Source organism: Lycorma delicatula, chromosome 8 (genome assembly GCF_047948215.1).
Source record: "Lycorma delicatula isolate Av1 chromosome 8, ASM4794821v1, whole genome shotgun sequence".
Taxonomy (NCBI): Eukaryota; Metazoa; Arthropoda; class Insecta; order Hemiptera; family Fulgoridae; genus Lycorma; species Lycorma delicatula.
This window is the reverse complement of record NC_134462.1, coordinates 100512171-100529254: the sequence shown is the minus strand read 5'-3', so window position 1 is coordinate 100529254 and position 17084 is coordinate 100512171. Positions and strand designations below refer to the sequence as shown.

The 17084-nt window shown below is 30.2% G+C and overlaps 1 protein-coding gene across 7 annotated transcripts in view; it reads left to right on the top strand.

Moving 5' to 3' along the window:
• LOC142329167 (uncharacterized) overlaps window positions 1-17084 on the top strand; it is a 503112-nt gene that overhangs the window by 459631 nt on the left and 26397 nt on the right. For all 7 annotated transcript variants that reach the window (XM_075373520.1, XM_075373519.1, XM_075373521.1 and 4 more), the window contains one exon: window positions 14834-14957. In XM_075373520.1, the coding sequence (XP_075229635.1) occupies window positions 14834-14957 (124 nt within the window). The remainder of the gene's footprint in view (window positions 1-14833; window positions 14958-17084) is intronic.

The following is a 17084-nucleotide window of genomic DNA, read 5'->3' as shown; positions in this document are numbered from 1 at the left end:
TCGCTTCCTCAAAGTAGGCTTTGGTCCAATAAATATAAATAGTTTGGGATTTAACGTTTTTCTGAACACGGATATATCGGTTTTGTAAGACAATACATGTGTTTGAGGTGAAACGCGAAAATACATGGATAACATTGAAATTCCAGCCCGATTAAACTTAATTGTAAATTATTTATATTATTCGTTTGTTATATATAACAAACTTTAATTTATTTTTCAGTCTTCGTTGTAATTTTTTTTAAATTAGATATTAAGAACTAGAGGGCTGGTTTTACGCGTTCAGTAACCGGGTCGTTAAGTTTAATTAGCCAACCCACCGGGTTGGTCTAGTGGTTAACGCGTCTTCCCAAATCAGCTGATTTGGAAGTCGAGAGTTACAGCGTTCAAGTCCTAGTAAAGTCAGTTATTTTTACACGGATTTGAATACTAGATCGTGGATACCGGTGTTCTTTGGTGGTTGGGTTTTCAATTAACCACACATCTCAGGAATGGTCGAACTGAGATTGTACAAGACTACACTTCATTTACACTCATACATATCATTCTCATTCATCCTCTGAAGAATTATCTAAACGGTAGTTACCGTAGGCTAAACAGGAAAAAGAAAGAAAGTTTAATTAGCTGACACCGGACGAGAGACTGCACCCTCATATTCTCGAAATTGGTCTGTACAACCCGTACGACCCGAAACGTCGAGAAGGTCCGAGGAAAATTAAACAGGTGTTCGGCCAATAAGAACGATATATCTGCTGAGAATTGCAACACGAAGGTGCATCTTCTTAACCGGACGATAGTTTTCAGGCTCTTTCAGGGCAGAAATGTACTTCTCGACCTACCTCGCTTCAGGTTAGGATAGGAGCGACGCGTTATCGATCGACGATTTCGCGTCGGTAAAGGTATTATTTATTTCCTACGGTAACTACAGCTTACGCCGAATCACACCTACTTTTTTATTATAAAAAATACATTTTTTCAGCGTATGAAAAACGATGATAAAATGATCGAATCCGACTGGGATTCGAACCCAAATTATTCTGTATTGAAATACGACAGAGCTACCGCTCTGTCACGGAGGTAGGCATCCAAAAATTAAGGAGATACCCGATGGTCTCGGTAAAGATCGGTGTTTAGGGAGTGTAGAGTTAGATTCCGCGTATGAATTCGGAATTTGCTCGTGTAGTGTCTTTTATATTTCGTAACGGTAGTTATATATCTGTACACAACAATTTTAAAACTTTAAGGATTCCCTCCCTTAAAGATAATTAACAATCGATCCAGAATAATAGAACACGGCAGAATATTTAACGCGATAGCCGGTTAGTGAAGTCGATAACCGTTAATACAGGCGCGATTTAATATTATCCATTTATTATAATTGTATAAATTACTTCGGTAAATAAATTTTCTTTTTTATGTCTTCTAAAGAATGATTGCCGGCTGTAAAATAATAAAATTAAATTTGTTCTGTAACGTAGAAATGTGGAATCCTTGAAATATCTTAACAGAGGTCTATTTGAAACTAGGCGTGTCCAGTTTTAACGGATATATTTACCACACATGCGCATTTCCAGACTACGATTTACTACCACATCAGGTTTAAGCATATACCGACACGTACAGCTTAATTGTGCTAATAAAGGAACTGGATGCTGTTCAATTTTTTTAAATATATCACCATTTTGCAACGAAACAAAATATCTCGTTTCTTGAATTTTATTCGTATTTAAAAATATTTTTCTTATGTAACTTCGGAATCTTAGAATAAAAAGATAATTTTCTAAAATGTAACGCCTCGATAATTTTTATTGATGTTATCGTTATTTGATAATCGTTTTGATTTCGAGTTGCTTTTTCGTAATATTAAGTACTGAATAAAAATTACGGAAACGGTCTAAGTAATTATCCGATACGAACCGAGTTAAGCTAAATTTGTCTTAGGTGTATTATAATAGAGAGTAATGAAATTTATAGAGTTTTTGTAAGCGATGTTTAATCGGGATGAATATTTTTTGTGGCCATCGCGTGCTAAGTCGACGCGTAGATCTGTATCGAGATAAACGATCGACAGTGTGCTCTTTGTTAATAAATGTAGCTGTGTTATACGAGGTGTGGCAATTGTAAAATATTTTATTTTAAATTTATACATTTTTAGTTATTTTCCCCTTCAATATTCACTCCTCCTCTATCCCTACAACTCTCCATTCGAATTTTCCATTGTTCGAAACAGTGCTGGAAGTTTTCTTCCGTGAGCTCTATCATAACGCGTGCCGCTTTTTCTTTCACAGCTTCAACGGTCTGAAATCATGTTCCTTTTAATGCAGATTAGTCACATGGTGTCAGGTCAGGCGAATAAGATGGATGGTCTAACACCGGGATGTTATACTTGGCTAGAAACGTCTTGACAGACAATTGAGTTTGAGCCGGTGCGTTGTCCTGATGAAGAACCAATGACTTGTCAACATTGCGGGTCGTTTTTTTCTTATTTTTATGGAGTTGAGCAAGAACCTCAAGGTAGTAATAACGTTGATTAATATTTTGACCTTCAGGAACCCAGTGAAAGTACACAACGTGTACTTTCACGTATTAACGTGTACACAACGTGATTATCGAAAAAAACAATTTCCCGGGCGAACATCATCTTCTCGACCATCTTGGAAACGTTTAAACACTCAATAACTCGCGCACGTGATAAACATTCACTGCCATATACTTTTAATAAAAGAAGTTTCAGTAGCGGGTTTTTCCAAGTTTTATATGAAATCTCACGACAATTCTTTGCTCTAATAAAACACTTACTTTTTCGGCAAAACAAAAAACAGATGTTATCCAAATGAAGGCCACGACCAGACTAATATGTCTGTCTTTATTTCTCTTTTTTCTTTCTTTTCCCTGTTTAGCCTCCGGAAATTACCGTTCAGGTATTACTTCAGAAGATGATATGTGTGTAAATGAAGTGCAGTCTTTTACAGTCTCAGGTCAACCGTTCCTGAGATGTGTGGTTAATTGAAACCCGACCACCAAAGAACACCGGTATTCACGATCTAGTATTCAAATCCGTATAAAGGTCTTTACTAGGAAGAATAATACGTCTACAGAAACTGGAGTGGCGTGGCAACAATCAAAAGAAAAGGCTTCACGCTACACAACTATCGGTCATACGAATTTGGCGCATGCGCAGTTTTTCTGTAGCAGCATTAGTCTCGTTATTTAATAGCCACACCTCATATTCATGTGTGTGCATCGATCGCTGTATTCATCCATAAACGCATCATAGGTCGGCGCTCGTAAAATAAAGAATGCTTAGAGGTGTATCCGACGCTAAAAAATTAATCCTGTCGTTTACCGTTGTCTTAGGTAGCTATACTTTCTTCTTTGGTTCGACGTGGAAATTAACATTTCTTTACAAAATTTACAATTATTTTTATTTTGTTTAGGAGGCAAGCAGTAAAAGCTTAGGAAATATTTTTCATTATTCGATTTTACTATTTAAGTTGTATTTTTTTTTCTTTTACCTGATTTTCGGGATTCACATTTTTTTAATTTTGGTGTAACGTATAAAATTTCAAACCAGTTTTTTCTATGTACCGATGTATTAATGTCAGTTTTGATTTTATCTATTATTTTGAGATAAAATTAAATACATTTGTGCCTTACTGCGATTTTGATTAAAATCAACATTTTTGTACAACTGAATTATAACTGGATCGACTCAATATGTGTTTGTGCTCATTTTTCTACATGAGGAATACATTAGGGCTATACTAGTTAATATTTGATGTGTTAAAAAGTTATTTTCTATTATATTAAATGCCAGATTTCCCTGGTATTTTTATAGTTTACTGTGGTTAGCATTAATTGCATTATTTTGTAAAACGTGTGTGTGTGTGTGTGTATGTATGTATATATATATATATAAATAAATATATAACTGTTTTATTTCTTTTCTTTAAATTATGATAATTTGTTATGGCATCATAGTGGTGTTGTATCAGTAATACATATGTGTGTGTGTGTATATATATATATATATATATATAGCTGTTTTATTTATTTTCTTTAAATTATGATAATTTGTTATGACATTCATAGTGTATCAGTAATACATGAATAATATTTATGTTCTTTTTTTTATCGCATGTCTAAATGTTTTTAACTTGAATTCCGAGAAAAATTTCCCCTTCAATTGTGGAGAAAGCTGTTTATGTATATCCATTGTTATCGATGCAACGTGGTTAATGCATTTTTTTATTATTGCCAAATTTTAATGGAAAAAGGATTTTAATTTTTTCAGCAGGTGGTGAGAAACATCCGTTGAAAGTAACGGTGATAATTTTTGGAATTAACTTTTCACACGTGCTACTTTTGAGGGAGTCATGACTAGTAAACGATATTTTTCTTTTTCTGTGTTACTATTAATAATAATCGGATAATTTTCGCTTACGCCTTGAAATTTAATCACGGGAGGATTTAGCTAGACAAGAGTACTTATTGTGACCACACATCTCAGGAATGGTCGAACTGAGACTGTACAAGAATACACTTCATTTACGATAATACACATCAACCTCTGAAATATTATCTGAACTGTAGTTACCGGAGGCTAAACAGGAAAAAGAAAGAAAGGAGTACGTATTGTGAAATAAGCGTCCTGAAATTCACTGGGTATTTACTGGTGACACGATGGTTTTTTTTTTTTTTTTTTCTATCGATCGCATCTTTTATTGTAGCGTGCAGCGGCTGACATCTACGGCACTAAAACAAAAATATACTCCTCGTTTTCCACTCACCTAACTGACTGAAGCATGCGCTTTCGGATTTTTATATAAATCCGGTTTAAATTAATTTATCGATGATAATATGTCCATAACGAAAATTTGAACATTTTTAGTATCTATTTTTTCCCCTAAAAAATTTACTTAAATTGAATGATATAAAAAAAAAAAAAAAAATAAAAAACAGCTGAAGTTTTTTTTTTAGATATGAAACGATAGGTTATAAAACTGCAAGACCGTTATCAGAAATAACGATAGTTCTGCGCTTGGCTTACTAGGAATAGCTAGAAATCAGACTACATCTCATCGCTTCCTTCACCGAAACTATCTAGCGATACATATTACTGCGTGCGCCACCGAAATGTGGATGATATTTACCCTTGAAAAGTGATATCTGTTAACACAGGGTCTGGCTATATGATGAACATCATAACTACCAGAGAAAGAAACTTTGAATAATACCGATTTTAGCTCGAGTGCACGAGTGAGTTGATGGTTTTGCCCTGTCTTTGTCAACCGAACTGTCGGCTGGGTTTGGCAGGATACGTGAGCGGGGTTTGTTGTACTATCTAACCGGTTTGCATTATCCGATTACTAGTACACAACAGACTAGTACAAAGTCTAGTACACTAGACACAGCAGTTGGGGAGGCTCAAACTTTCAGCTCGCGTAATGTACTTACCTGCGTATGAAATATAATAAAAACCGGGACAGGTAGTGTTAATTGGTAATATTCTCCTTTGTGTTGGAAAATATTCTATTCTATAAACATCTCTTTTATTTTTAATATCTTCATCTGAAGAAATTTTTCATTCTGAAAAAATATAACTTAAATTAAAAAAAAAATAATTAAAAAAACCTTAATACCGAAAATAATTAAAAATCGATAAAGGTTTTAAGTTCTTCATTTAGAATAAGTTTATCATTGATATTTCAGAACTTAGTTTCTTAACGTTAATTTCAATAGATGACATAATATTTAAAGTAACTATCTCTTGATTTATATATATATATATATATATATATATATATATATATATATATATATGGATAAAATTCAACAGAAACTTAGAGTAACGCTTTTGATGTACGTTATACAAATTTAAGTTTTTCGCTTTCTTTAAAAATAGAAATCTGTTTTTGTTCAGCTGTTTAAATTTTTGGATGGTTGTTAATTCTCGTTTTACGTTAGTTGTTCTTGCCAACTGGCGCCTTGCGTATTTCATGTCAAAATCAGTTTACCTATTTACACTCACGCATAGGTTTTGTGTAGAGAGAGGGAGAGAAAGATAGTTTATATTTATGTTCGTAAAGCTTTTTTATTTTAAAATAACTTATTTTTCGTATATTTATAACTTGTTGAAACTGAAAATAATATTTTTCATGTTTGATACGAAAAAAGTCATCTTTTTCTTTTTTATTTATTTCTCTTCAAATTTGTGCAAGATATTTGTACCATTTTACTTTTTATACGATACATTTTTTTAAGTTTGTCAGTAGTAATACTCGTAAATAACTTCGGAATGCAATTAAGTTTTAAGTGCAGATTTTTTAAACAATCATTTTCTAAATCTTAATTTACTCTGTAAATTCATTAAGAAATAAATGTACGGTTTAAATCTGATTGGTTTGATATTCTTTATTAATTTGTATCTTTTGGTAGATCTTTGACGTGCTGAATCGGTAAACGTGTTTTATTTATGAAGCAAATTTATTGCTTCATAAATATTAATTTTAACGAATTATGTTTTTATCGTATACAATTTTAGGCATTTATTGTGAAAAAATGACACCTTATTTGTTCATAAACAGCTTTTATATGTTAAAATTGTTTAGTGGAGCGCAAAAATTAAATATAACTTTTTACGCATAAATTTTTAAGTTAGATCAAAACATCTGTATAAATATGTTTGTGTACGTATATATGCCTGTGTATGCATTTAATTTTGGTTTACTTTTTGTGTTCCTGTAAAAAGAATAATAACCAGATAAATTTCATTATACCAAAACGAAATAAACTGTTTTAAAAGGGGCTTGAATATGGTTAAGGTATGGTTTATTTATATTAAAAACATGTTTGAAAAAATAAGTGTCGTTTATAAAAAGTTAAATTACCGTGAGATAGCGTTTACTCTTTAATTTATTGATGTTATTGCATAATATTTGTTTTTGTTTTTTACGATGGGAAATACCATTTTCTTTTAATGGTTTTTTGGCACCGTTTCCTAATGCCATTTAAATTATTTTGAACTCCAAAAATCCAGTTAAGTATACTGTCAAAATATCTTTTAAGATAAAAAAATATAAATAATTATATTTATGTATATATTTTATGAGAAATTTTCTTTAATAACGATTGAATGAAAGTCTCCTTTTATCGTTCCTCCGATGACACAGCCACTTTGCGACGATTACCAGGTTTCTTTCACTTCTTTTGTTATAAGAAACACTTTTCTAACAGCAGCATCAGGTTTACTTTACGCTTATTCTTTTAAGTATATGTACACAATGCAATTTTTTTAGGGCGATGCCGAACATCCGGACTGTTTGCAACCATATTGCTTAAAATTGTAAGGCTAAAAGCAAAGAGGTCGAACGACAGAAATCTGAATTGACTACCTTGTAGGTTTAAAAAAAAGCACGAGCAATTTTTTTTTGAAGGATACAGTAAATTTTGAACACAATATCTGTTGTACATTGTTTTTTTGTATTTGTAGCGATTATAGGCCTATGTGTATTTTTGTTAAGAATGATTATGTGTAAAATTCTGTACACAGCTGTAATCGAATTATTATGATCGGTTAAAAAAAGGATTTATGGACATTATTTAGACAATTATACCTTACATAGTGTAGAGTGAAATCTAGAATTCTGTAATAGATTGTTAAATGTCAGTAAATTTACGGTTCAGTTAAGCTGTTGATTCCGTGTGTCAATATTATTTTTTATACGCCTTATTTCTGTTTTGTATTGTAAAATGCAACTTATTTTTATAGAATTATCAGTGTTTAAAGTACGTGCTGTAAAAAAGACGTATTCACGACGGATTTTCTTCTAAATGACCTTGAATGAACCTTTCTATATAAATATAAAAAGCGCATGATGGAATGAATCTTTGATGTTGTTTTATCTTACGGATTACCCGTGGAGAAATAGTATGTCGATAAAATAACCTCGCTCTTCAATTTGACTTTTTTGTTTCATTCTACCTTTGCCGTATTTAGATATTTAGCTATTCTGACTTTGTTGTAACTGATATGTAAATAAAATAAAAAAAAAATAAATGAATGAACATCCTGATTTTTTTATTTGGTTGTACCCGATGTTAAATGCTAACCTTAATATCGAAATAATATTTTTTGCTATACGATATTATTGTATTTAAGTGTGATAATTTTACTGTAAATGTTGGCAGCATTGGATACAGTCTGTTCAGTCCACAGTTGTGCGTGCAGGCCGGCGAACCTATTTTCATTGTGTACAGTTGTCTTGTTTCCTTTTTGCATTAAGGATCAGATGTTTGTTGTCGCTGATTTATTTGGCACGGTTTTCTGTTATTAACATCGTCACAATTCTTCATTATCATTTGTCATCGTTATATTTTATTTCATTAAATATGACGCGTGTTTCAAAAATCATTGTCGATTTCATTTCAGTCTGTCGTACAGTAATCGATGGTAGTAGTTTATTAACTGAATTAGTATGACGATCCATATTTCCATTAACTATTCTTTATATATGCTGTACTAAAAAATTAGACAAATTAAACAAAGTTATATTTAATATTTATAAATTATTGTTCTTCAGTAATTGTTAAAAAACGATTATTTTTGCCTTCCATTTGGCATGTGAAGTAAGCTTGTTTTACGTTATATTATTCCTCCCTATTATTATTACTTTTCCTCTTAACTATCATTCTATTAGAAATTTAAGATTTTAATGCCAGTTTTTATTACCAATCAGATTGTATATTTGAATAATTTAATGCTTAACAGAGCGAAGTGATTTATTATTAGATATATAGGTTATTTGTTTATATTTAATTCGTTAGTATGTTTTTTTATATGTAGTTGTTTTCCAATAATTTATTAATCAATCGTAACAGAAGTTTTGTAACTTTAGTTTATCGTTGTAGATTAAATTATTTGTTGTAGTACAATTTGAGGTTAACTTTATCAAGCCTACCATGATGTTATAGTCAGTTTCAAATAGTCATTTCATACAAGTTAATGTTACACATTAGGCAGACTAATAACTTTAATATGAACTTTATGATTCATTATTTAAAAACTGAAGCATATTGTAACATTTTAGATTTATGAGTACAGAATAAAGATAACTTACAAAGATGTTGGAATATATGATAATGAAACTTTTTTGGAATTCTGGATTATAGACATCTTCCATATTTCAAAGTTTTAGGTTTAATTGGGTTTTAAAAACCGATTATAAATTAACCAGTTATGAATTTATATTTGTACTACATTTCTTTTAGTAGGAAACGTTTTTGGTGTAGTCTTAAATGTTAGATGAATTGCTATTTTTATTTGATAAATAATTAATTTTATAATCAAATAAGGTTTTATTAACTTTCAGGCTAGTAAATAGTTCTTGAATTTCATGTGTAAGGAGGGATGGTATGTTTATGGTTATAATCATTTACTGTAGATTAAATAAGTTGTAATGAAAGAGCCATAAACAGTTTTAACTAGTGACATTCAAGGACGAAAATAGCAATTTTTGACAAGTTTGGATTAAAAAACTATTAATTAAAAGTATTAGTAAATTATTTTCTATTTTACAAAAGCTTGTTTCTGTGTTAAATGTTGCTGACCAATATGACTAATGTATAGATGTATTTCATAACATATTTCCCCTGTTTTTTTGACATTCATTATGACAAATTAATAAATATTAAAAAGACTATTACCCAAATTATTAAATAACAGAGTTGAATGTATTTGTTTTGTGCACTAGCAGATTTGTGGTATTTTTAGTAGACTCCAGGTTGCATAATATTAAAAAAAAAGTGAAACTATATATATATATATATATTGGAACAGAAGTGAATTTGCAAACAAATATTTAAAATGAAAGCTTATTTTGCTTCATTATTTATCAATACGTGTGACTCATGTGTTGGTCATAGCTGGTTTATTTATTTTTATGTTAAACTAGTAGTAACCTATAAAGTAGTAATGGTGGTAGCTTGCATTTCATCATTCACAAATTTATTTTAGCCAATATTTCTCAATAAGTGGCGATTTTTTTATATTTTCCATTAGAATAAGTAAATAACTGGACCGATTGAAATTAAATTTTTATGGGCTGCTGAATGTTTTTCATTGATTGATTCATACATAACCTGGCCTTTCTGGGATTTAAACATTAGGGGGTGTACAATAAAATGTGGGATCATCATAAGTGGCAGCATTTGCATTTTGTTGGGAATAGTGTAAATGTGCCTTGTTATTATGGGGTGGAATTAGATCATAGCTGCATGGTGCGTCATTATTGCCACCACTGCGCCATAATTTATTTGTTTACTATTCCATTCATCAGAAATCATTCATACAAGTTGAATCCTTCATTCGTTGTCATTCATATGTTTATTTTTGTGTAGTGTATGCTGATTATTGTTGTATAGAATATGTTTATTATTAAATAAAGTTAAAAATGCCCATATTAAATAAATTAAAAATGCCCATATTGTAAAAAAAAAATAATTTAAAAAATTAAAGAAAGTAATAACATTGTAATCAATTGAATACTGAATTGTTATTGCTCTGACAATAATCTACCACTTCTGAGTTTCAGCCAGCAGGCTAGTCACTGGGGTTTTGCCGCCAATATGTAACATGATGTCAGTCTAGACTATACTTCAATTAACCACACATCTCAGGAATGGTCGAACTGAGAATGTACAAGACTACACTTCATCTACACTCATACACATCATCCTCTGAAGTATTATCTAAACGGTAGTTACTGGAGGCTAAACAGGAAAAAGAAAAAGTCTACCCTATACTGGGGCATGTTTACACTATTCTCAACAAAAACCCAAATGTTACCACTTAACGGAAAAGGTCCAAAATGTGTTTCTCTAGCCATTTTTTATTGGTATACAGATTAAATGAACAGTACTTACATATTAACGCCACCACAGCTACAGCTTTATTTAAAATTGAGTATTTATTTTATTGAGTCTCTTTATTAATTTTAAGAAATTGTTATTTACATTTATTTATTTTATAAATATAATTTAACCAAACTTAACCTACGTTCGGTAACCTTGTCTAATAATTAACACCGTAATTTTTTGAGTATTTTTTTAATACTCAAAAATTTGCAATTATTTATTATTTAAATAATAATTACTGAATTTATTAAATAAATACTCAAAAAAATTACGGTGTTAATTAGTCAAGGTTAGCGAGCGTAGTTAAGTTTGGTTAAAATATATTTATAAAATAAATAAAGAGACTGTTTTGAATCTATGTTAAACTCTATATCGGCCCATTTTCCACCGAAATCCGATTGACTACTTTGTTTTTAAATAAAGCTGTAGCTGTGGTGGCGTTAATACAGTAAGTACCAAATGAACTCCTACCACTATAAAGCAAATGATAAGTTCAATTTTTTTATAAATATAAATCATTTTTAAACTAGGTATCAGATTGATAGCTGTGAGATAAAAATTTAAGTATATCATTCATTTTTTACTTTCTTACTTAATTCAGTAATTACTTTCTTCAGCAATTATTAAAATAAGATTATTTCTGCCTTCCATTTGACGTGTGAAGTAAGCTTCTTTTATGTTATATTATTGTACATGTTACCGTTTCTTCCTATTGTTATGTTTCCCTCGTAACTATAATTTTATTAGAAATTAAGATTTCTAATATAGGTTTGTTGTTTGTAATAAAGGTTGTTTTTTAAGCAGGTGTAAAACAAATATTAAGAAAACAAAAGCCAGCTAACTCAAGCATTTTATTTAATGAACAGTTTTTATGTAAATTGTGATATTGGTTTATGGGATAAGCATTTCTACCTCTAGTTGGATGTCTTATGTTGTAGCTATACAAGAATGCCTTGGTCATTCTGGATGCTAAGGTGCTTTATTAAAAAATCTCAAATGTCAAGGATGCTGTAATTTTATACAGCTAATATCCTTAATACAGATCCAACAGGCATCTGTGTAAAAAAACTTCGGGACATTACATGGGAGAATAGATGAAAAATAAAGAAAAGGAGATAATCTTAGACAGGCTGTTAAATGAAATAAACATACTCGCTCTGGGGTATTCAAGCTTTTACTTCTTTGCAATTTTGGATATGGTAGAGGTTCATTCTACCAGAGTATGTTTACTTGATGTGGGAGCGTTAGTGATTGGCTAAATATAAATACGGAAATAAATTGTTATTATTCCTCTAAACAGTTACCCGAAAAGATGCCAGTGTTTCTTTAATGAAATCCCGTTTCTGTCTCCCAAAATTGCATGAAATAACAATTTGTTACACATTTGATCAGATCCTCACTGGCAGTTGATACCATACACAATCAAAATGTTGTGACATGAAAAAGAAAGTTAACTACATAAAAAATGTTTTAAATAATAATTTTGTGTTGCTGACAGTTATGGAACTAAATATCTTCAAATTATCTTGAAGTAGAATATCATTGTTTATTGTTGTTATGTTGTACAATATAGAGTGAATAATTTATTTTTTGTTTGCTTGAAAATGTAAAATTTTGTGAAGCATAATTTAGGAGTGCTTTAGAATTTTTGTGTTGGTTTGATGTACTATTTTTTTAAATTAATTTAAAGTGTTAATGTAGGTAAAATAATTAATAAAGGTTTTTGAATTATTTAAATTTGTTTTTATGTATTCTATCTTAAACCGATGAACTTTATTATTTTAGTTTCCGTGATGCATCATAAAAATTAATAAATACAGTTTTAAAATTTACAATTACTAGTTGAAAGTATCTGTAGGCCCCCTCTTTGTAGGCTAAATGATTGGGGAAAGTGACTGTTATTTTTTTTTGTCAGTCCGCTTTGCTTAAACTATTGTGTAGTCAAGTCTTGACTTTCTAATTATTTTAATAGCTGCTAATAGATCTTTAAGAAAGTGTATCATGTATCTTTAGGGTAGGACATTCTTTTTTAAATGTATTCCTCATAAACTGTTAACTTTAGGAGGGAAATTTTTTTTCAATGATATCCAATAGGAAGTTGATATTATATGATATTACTATTGTTATTGTATATTCTCTAAAAAGGTTGTATGAATTCTGTTGTTTTGTTTAACTTGAATATACGAGTATGTTTGTTTCTTCAGAAGGTCATTTATATTAACATACTTTTATCATTCTGATGTGGAGATTTGTATGATTGTTCCTTTAGAATATTTTTTCTTTGATTTTACTTCTTAGGTTTTTTATTTTTATGTCAGTTATCCATTTCTAAAATATTACTATTATTATTAACTAAAATATATATATACACATTTGGTATTTATTTCAATTTTTAAACAGTATTTTTTTATAGATTTTTAGTATTATATTTGCATCATTTTCAGTTCATTTATAATATATTTTGTCTGTAAACTTTTCCAGCAGTAGTTCTGGTTAATTTAGTCATAAAAATTACATTTTTTATCAAAGTGGCATTTGATTGTAAAGGTTTTCTTGGCTTTATTATTGTTTAATGTGTTAGTTTCTTCCTTTTTTTACCATTGTAAAATGTATATAAGTACATCTTAGATGTATGTTGTCAGAGAATTTGGTTCAGTTAGAAAAGTCTTTGAATAACATGCGTGCTTGTGAGAAATATATTTTAGAATAATTAAATAACTGTTTTTGGAATTTTAAATAAAATCTACTGTTCTGATATTCATCTTATATTTATGAAACAAAAGTCAAAAGATAGAGTAGACGACTGATAAACTTCATAAGGATTATTTTATCTAAATCAACATTGAATTAAACATATACAATTTCTACTTTTAATTAGATTTGCACAAAAAGTTTGCCGATTAGTTGTTCGCACAGTTAATGTATTTTATGTAAATGGAAAGGAAAACTGGAGAAATTTATAAAGGATAGTGCTTACAACCTTTGCAGTTATATATTGCTACATACATATTATCCCTGATATATTATGCTTTCAAGTGAATTAGCAATACTTTTTGTAAATAGTATTCATCTGTTAATTGAAAGTATATAATCAGTTACAGATAGGTTAACGTGATTTCATTGTTTGTAAGTATCAGTTCAGAACTATTTAAAGTGTTATTTACTTTTCATTAAATGTGAATGCTCTTGTTAACTGTGTAATTTCTTCTTCTGGATTCAATTAATGGCTCCATCTCAAGAATAGTAAGCTTTTAATACATGGTTAGCGTAGGTTAAATAGATTAAATTTCATAGATTGCTAGAACAAAATGACATTTAGACTGTTTTATAAAATAATAATAAAATTATGACTTTCTTTGTAAATGTTACATCATCTATTACACATACTGTCAGGTGACAATCACTACATTATTTACTTACAAATTAGTGGCTATACACCTGTATTTATAAATAATGCTTTAAATAAAATTGAAAACAAAAAATCTACTGACAAAAAAATAAATAACAATAACACATTGATGATCATGCTTTTTTTAGATGTGTTATTGTATTATTATATATTGTGGTTATATATAATGTAGGAATGGTTGGTGTTTTTGAGTAATTGTTGATGTGGTTTGTATTTTACAGATGTATTCGTGCAAATTTATTTTTGACAAAATTTCATTTTGATCTCTGATAGTTCATCCAATTTAAAGAAATTATAATTTTTAGAATAACAGCATAAGGCAAAAGTTGTAACTCTTTACCTTTCTGTGATTTCACCTTTACCTTTCTGTTTTTTATCTTCTGATTTTCACTTCTACCGTTTATTTTTTGTTAATACTATTTATATGATTCGTCCTATTATTATAGCCAATCTTTATTTAAGTTCGTTTTAAAGGATTAAATTTTATTTGGTTTATTTTAATTTTTGTTTTAGTGGACAAATCAGGATCTCCTCGTGTTACTTTGCGTTTGCATCAGTTGAAGAACCGTGAAGAGAAAAAAGATAGAGGTAGTAATAAAAACAGTACAACAGATGTGGCAGAATCATATGAGAACAGGTATTTTTTTTTTTTTTCGTTTATATTCATATGTATAAAACTTTTATTTATTGTTAAAGGCTGCTTCTTGCTTTCAATGTAAGTGAATGCTTTTTGTTGATAATTCAACTTGTAAAAAGTGTGGTTTATTACAGGATGGCCACCTAATTTATCATTAGCCAAGATTAAGCTTAAGTGTCCCGTTTATTGATTTTTGATATTAAAAAGGAATTTTGTTTAATAAATTGAAAAAGTTCCATGAGCTGTGTTAGATGATGTAGCCTTTTTGAATGAAGGTTTTTGTTTATTGATTCTTGGACAATGGTAAATGTTTAAACCACTGAGTTTATGTCTAGGTACAGTCCTAACCATCACTATCTGTTGTGAACTCTCTGTACAGTATAAGACAGCCTTTCTGAAAATCACAAAATCCATGTAAAATATATGATACTACTTAAGATGGCACTCTCGCTGCTCTCAAGCAACAAAAAGTGTTTGTTTATCACGGTCAGCACCAAGCAAAACTATCAACTATATCTGAGTGCAGCAATTCGTCTTCTATGATATTTAACAGATGATGATCATAAATTTCCAGTACACACCACATGGAATATTGCAATTGTTTAAACTTTTAATGCACCATTATCTTATCACTGTTTTCACATTCTGGATTTTAATTTTACCATCCCAAAAAAATCCTGGGCCATTGCTCCGGTTAATTTCCTCTGTTGTAAATGGTTTACTGAATTAACTGATTGTCTCTTGTGTGTAAGTTCATATACTTCATAGGGTGAAGTAAAAAATACATTTTTATTGTAATATTTATCGTATGAAGTAAGGAAATCTGCAGTTGCAGTCTAAAATTTTATTTTTATCAGAGATATAATTAACGGTGTCTTTCATTCATTTTCAGTAATTTAATTACTGATTATATTTGCAGGTAGAAAAGACCCAGACCCGCCACACCGCTCTCTAGGGAGCGTATGTGGTTGAGGTATGAGGCATACAGACTGAGATCCGGTCTTTCGGGTGAGGCCCAGGGACGACATAGTCGTAAACTGTTATTTTTATTGTACAGTTTTAATTAAAAGAGATGTTCATATTATGTATAAATTAATCTGGAGGTAAGGATTGAGGTTTGCCTTTGTGGTTGTGATGAATTGGTTAGAGATTATTACACCTGCTGTAAAAAAGTTGTAAATGAGCTACCGAATTGACAGTCAAAGATTTTTGTTATGAGAGTTATTAAACCTTCAGGCAGGGAGCATGTAAATGTCACGCACATGTTAAGTTGTATGTATCGGCGGGTGGACGTGACAGTCTTGCAGCGCGCAGTGCTTGCTTCAAAACTTTATAACACTGCCATCTCGTAATGTTTATTTGAACAACTGGCTCTGTGTTATCACGATGCTTTGTTTCTTCCCTTCCGTGTTTTTATAACTGCGTAGGATTGCATATCGGTGATGAAATACGATTTTGTTCTACGAAGTTGAATGCTCTTCTTTCAGTCAGTTGGATCAGCTGTGAGTAAATGAAAATGGCAGGGTCATGTATGTCGCGTAATCTTACATCGGAACAAATGATTGAATGTTTAGATGAGAAATGTGACAGTAACATTAGAATATTTGATAGTGACAAAAGTGATGAAGATTTTTTGCCAGAAAATCGTAATGAAAATAAAGAAGATTCTGAACAGAGTAGTGGTGATAGTAATAACGATATTGATGTACAAGAAAAGACGTAGATTGGAGATGGGAAAAAGTGGATGATTCTTCTGCTGAAAATTTGGTTTAACTTGGTGTAATAGTTTTGAAGCTATAATTTTTTACTTTTAGTACTGTAATACAGCTGCTGGTTGGGCATTTAAATTACCGGCAGTAGGTTAGGGCTTTAAAAATTTAAATACCGGCTTGAAGGGTTAAGACTGGCATCAAATATAGTTGCATGTAAAAAATGTTTCTTATTCATTTTAATATTTTTCCCAAATTTTTTAACATTGTATGTTATTAGTGAAAAATATTCTTTTTTGTCTAAAATTGTCTTAAAACACTTTTGCTGCTAATCATTGAATTATTTTCAGTAAATTTAAAAAAATGTTAAAAAAGTTACTTTTTTAATCCTTTGAAAATTATGGATTTAATTGCGTAA